The 3,912-nt window shown below is 38.1% G+C and overlaps 1 protein-coding gene across 1 annotated transcript in view; it reads right to left on the bottom strand.

The window, feature by feature from the left end:
• Positions 1-333: 333 nt before the first annotated feature.
• Positions 334-3,912, bottom strand: part of THAP12 (THAP domain containing 12) — a 6,592-nt gene continuing 3,013 nt past the window's right edge. Inside the window, exons 4-5 of the mRNA XM_006021975.1 lie at positions 3,538-3,574; positions 334-3,220 (exon numbers count right to left, since the gene is read on the bottom strand). Coding sequence (XP_006022037.1) covers positions 1,272-3,220; positions 3,538-3,574 — 1,986 coding nt within the window. The 3' untranslated portion in view covers positions 334-1,271. The remainder of the gene's footprint in view (positions 3,221-3,537; positions 3,575-3,912) is intronic.

Raw genomic sequence — 3,912 nt, 5'->3', positions numbered from 1 at the left:
ATGGTCTCCTGAGACCGATGGCTGCCAATAATGAATGTCTCCATTTAAAACAAAATTTTAAACTGAATAACGTTACATTTCTAGTTATTCCAAAAATATTTAAAAAAACCCAACAAACCCCTCACACAATTATAGCATAACATATTAATGGAAAGTGATATTATATGGTCCAGTCCCATATCAACTAATGATCGAAATGTGTTGCCATCCGACATGTCGTTCACTGGGCTTGTAGGAACAATGTAATACAAAACCAGAACTCAAAACACTTCATTAAAGAACATTTTCTCGCTCACCAAGAATCACTGGTTTACTAATAAACATCAATACTTCTTAAAAACCAAATTCACATTTTAATTTTAGATTGAAATAAGCTGTACAAAAATTGTTTCCTTTCGCCAAAAATAACAGCAATATTTTCCATAACACTTCTTGACAAACAATGAACTCTTATTTGTAATCTCTCCAGGGTAGGTTTACAAGTAGCATGGAGGCAAGAGATGTACACAATATAGTGTAAGTCAGGACAAAACAGATTTAGATGCTTATGGAATAAACTTTACAAGTCAGTATTTCTGAGGATTTTAATTCATTGCAATATTAAGTCAGACTTGTTAAACGCCTTAAAACAATTACTGTGCATTCTCACAGAAAGGAATGTAAAATGACAGCCAGGTGATTCAGAGGCTGGATCTTTTACTGAGCCTTAAAAAAGAAAAAAAAAAAAATGTACCTCTATATTCACTAATATTCACTTTATGTAGAGAAAACAATCAGCGGCAACAGTTGTGCGACTGCTGATCCACTCTGCATTAATATATACCACTTTAAAACTGCTTTCGAACAAACAAATCTCTAGTAATGGATTTGTTCCATTTAATTTTTTGTTAATCGAACATTTGGGCGTGAATAGGAAACAGACCACGGGATCTGCCGCAATCACATTATTTCTCCAAAAACAACGCAACAAAATAATTGAGCATTTAGTCAGGTCATTCAGATGGAGAATTTGAGAACTGCCTTTGTGAAGCCTAGTAGCTTATTTTCCCGCGAGTTCATTTTTTTCCCCCACATAATATTTTAACTCAGATTAACAAAACTTAACTTGGATTGCGGGCCAACACTTGTGTTTCTGCTTTAAGCCTCAGCCTCAGACTGGACAACTGCAGTGATTAAGGTAGATTACATACATGTTACAGCTTTTGCTCTGTGTGTTAAATCCTGAATACAGAAAAAAGTTTTTAAAACAAACTGGCTACAGACTTTTGTAGTTAAGCATTTTCTGTTACTTCTGAATTGTTGGAGGGAACAAAATCCTCTTGAAATTCTACTTTATCTGGATACAGTTTAATGTAAGTGTCCACCATCAAATCCAAGTCATGCTTGATATCAAAGTTTATGTTAAGCAAAGCGAGGTTGCTTGACCTGTGCTCCGTCAAGGTGTTTTGCAGGTACGCTTTCAAGCGTTTCCGTCCAACTTCGTATTTTTCTTTCTCCACTTTCATCACTGGAAGGATGCACAGGACTTTGAGCAATGCATACACATTAGGGAAAAACTTTATGTCAGGCAAATGAAGTGCTTCGTAAATGGTAGCAGGAAGCTCGATATCTTTTCCTCTGTGCTTCCATTTGATTCTCCAACAATGAAGTTCTGCAGAAAGGGTGTCTGGGTTAGGCAGATCATTTTTGTACATATCAGCATGATGTTCCTCAGAGGTATTGAATTTTAGCTGTCCCATGACTGAGGGTACCAGAGATAAACATTTAAGAGCTTTTAAATGCTGTTCTGAAAATATATCTTTTAGCTCCTGAATTATGTGCTCCACAGTTGGAACACTAAGTGTTTCTTTGTAATAGTTTTCTGATGTTATTTCAGAGTCTAAATTACCTTGCTGTGCCCTGCGAAATTTCCCAGGGAGTTTAATTGGTATGTCCAGCTTTGTGGCCAAATTCGTTGCTTCCTCAAACCAAAATTCATGATAAACTTCAATATTTTCCATCACTTCATTTAGAGAATGCAACACTGCTGTTAAGCTACTAGCAGCAAAGAACACATCTGACGTTTGCCCTTGGAGATTTTTCCCAAAGGCTCTCGTAAAAGACAGAATGTTTTTCAACACTACAACTGTGACTACAAAATCAAAGTCTGTTAATGCGCTTGAAAGTACAAATGCTCGACCAACAATACAGCTGCTCCACCTGACCAACGTATCACTGCTGATCCCATCCAAGCACAATACCAGGGCTTGTATTAAGTCCACCAAAACCTCAAAAGTATCATGTCTGCCCGTCCACTGAGAACGACAGATCTCCTTCAGCTCGTTACCTTTTTCCTCGTTGTTCTGAAAAAGAACAGCAATTACATTGTCCAATTCTGCTAGTAACTGTGGCGACTGATTAAAAAAACAGCAAACTTCTTCTATTGTTCCAAGTGCTATAGAAACACCAACAACAGGGACAGATTTTGCCAACCAGACATTTAAGGCACAAGATGAACACAGCGTATACACGGCTTGTGGGTACTTTTCTAAGAGTCTTGTAGCTACAACTTTCATTTTGGAAGCAAATCCACTGGCAACAATATAGGCTTGACCTCGGCAGTACTCCATGTTTAGACCCCATTTTTCGGTAACGGTCGTATGAAACTTTACAGCTAAAACTTCAGGATCGGCCTCATAAGGCAAAAACCCCACAAATTCTTCTCTCAGATTATGAGACTCATCAACAAACCTCACTAAAACTGGTAAATGTTCCTCTCCTTGTATATTAACCACCTCATCAGTGACGATGGAAAAGAAGTGGGAGTCCCGTACTTCCCTGAGCGTCTCTTCTCTCACACAGCTCTCGCAGATCTCAAGCATCTGCTTCTGTTGTGCTTTAGAACAATACTCAAGATTTACCGCAGTCAGCTCAAACCGCTTCCTCAGGATTTCGTCTCCAGCGTTTATTCTGCATTCCAAGAGAGCCTGAAAGTTTTCTGGTGCGAAGATGCCTTCTGGGAGTTCATCAGCGTTATGGCCATCCAAAGGAATATTCTGTTTGCCCATGAGGATCAAAATTTCGAATAAAGATTTAAGGTAATCCTTGTTTTCCTTTTCTTCCAGAGTTAAAGGAGCAGCTTCCTCCTCTTGTTCTTCTCCTCCTTCCTCGGAAACAGCATTCTGGGTGTTGCTCTCATTCAGTTCTTGAGTTGCCTGCTCTCGTTCCAAAGCTTCATCAACTACAAAAAAAAACCCCAAAACCCCCACAAGTGTTAGATTTCACACAGAAAGAGGGGATGTCTACTTCTCCTTACTCAAAGCATCACGGATGTATTGCAGTTTGAGAGCACAAAAGCTTTTCTAATCTAATTGTCAGTGTAAACGGGGAGCACTATTTGGAGAGTTTGGATATGTGGAACATCATGCCCAATAGTGGTTTAGCTACCCTTACTTTATAAAATTTTAGTGATGTTTTCCATACTTGATTATTTGCCTTAAGTATTGATGTACCAAAGCACTGAACACCTCTAAGAACTCAAATATATTGATAACTTACTCTTTTGCTGCTTCAGAGTCCTTATTTCATCTTCACTCTTAAGGAAAAAAAAAAATGATGATAATGTATGGTATGTAGTAATACAGTTAGAGTAATAAGAAATAGCCTTGTTTAAGATTTGAGTGGCTGCCTTAAAAAGAGTCCTATACTTATAACAACAGGTATACTTATTAGACAAATGTTAAATATTGAGAAGGAAAATCGTCAGACATGAACCTGAAAATTTGGGGGCCAAACCTGATGATCTTGTAAGGTCCCTTCCAGCCCTTAACATTATGAAAAAACCCTGTGAGGGAACAGCAACCCCTATCTGAAGGCATGTTACTCTACTTTATGGTGCAATAGACTCTCTTAACAAAGCTTTCCCTACTTGTT

This window comes from Alligator sinensis, unplaced genomic scaffold, assembly GCF_000455745.1.
Source record: "Alligator sinensis unplaced genomic scaffold, ASM45574v1 scaffold1008_1, whole genome shotgun sequence".
NCBI lineage: Eukaryota > Metazoa > Chordata > Crocodylia > Alligatoridae > Alligator > Alligator sinensis.
The sequence above is the reverse complement of the archived record's forward strand: the minus strand, read 5'-3'. Positions and strand labels throughout refer to the sequence as shown.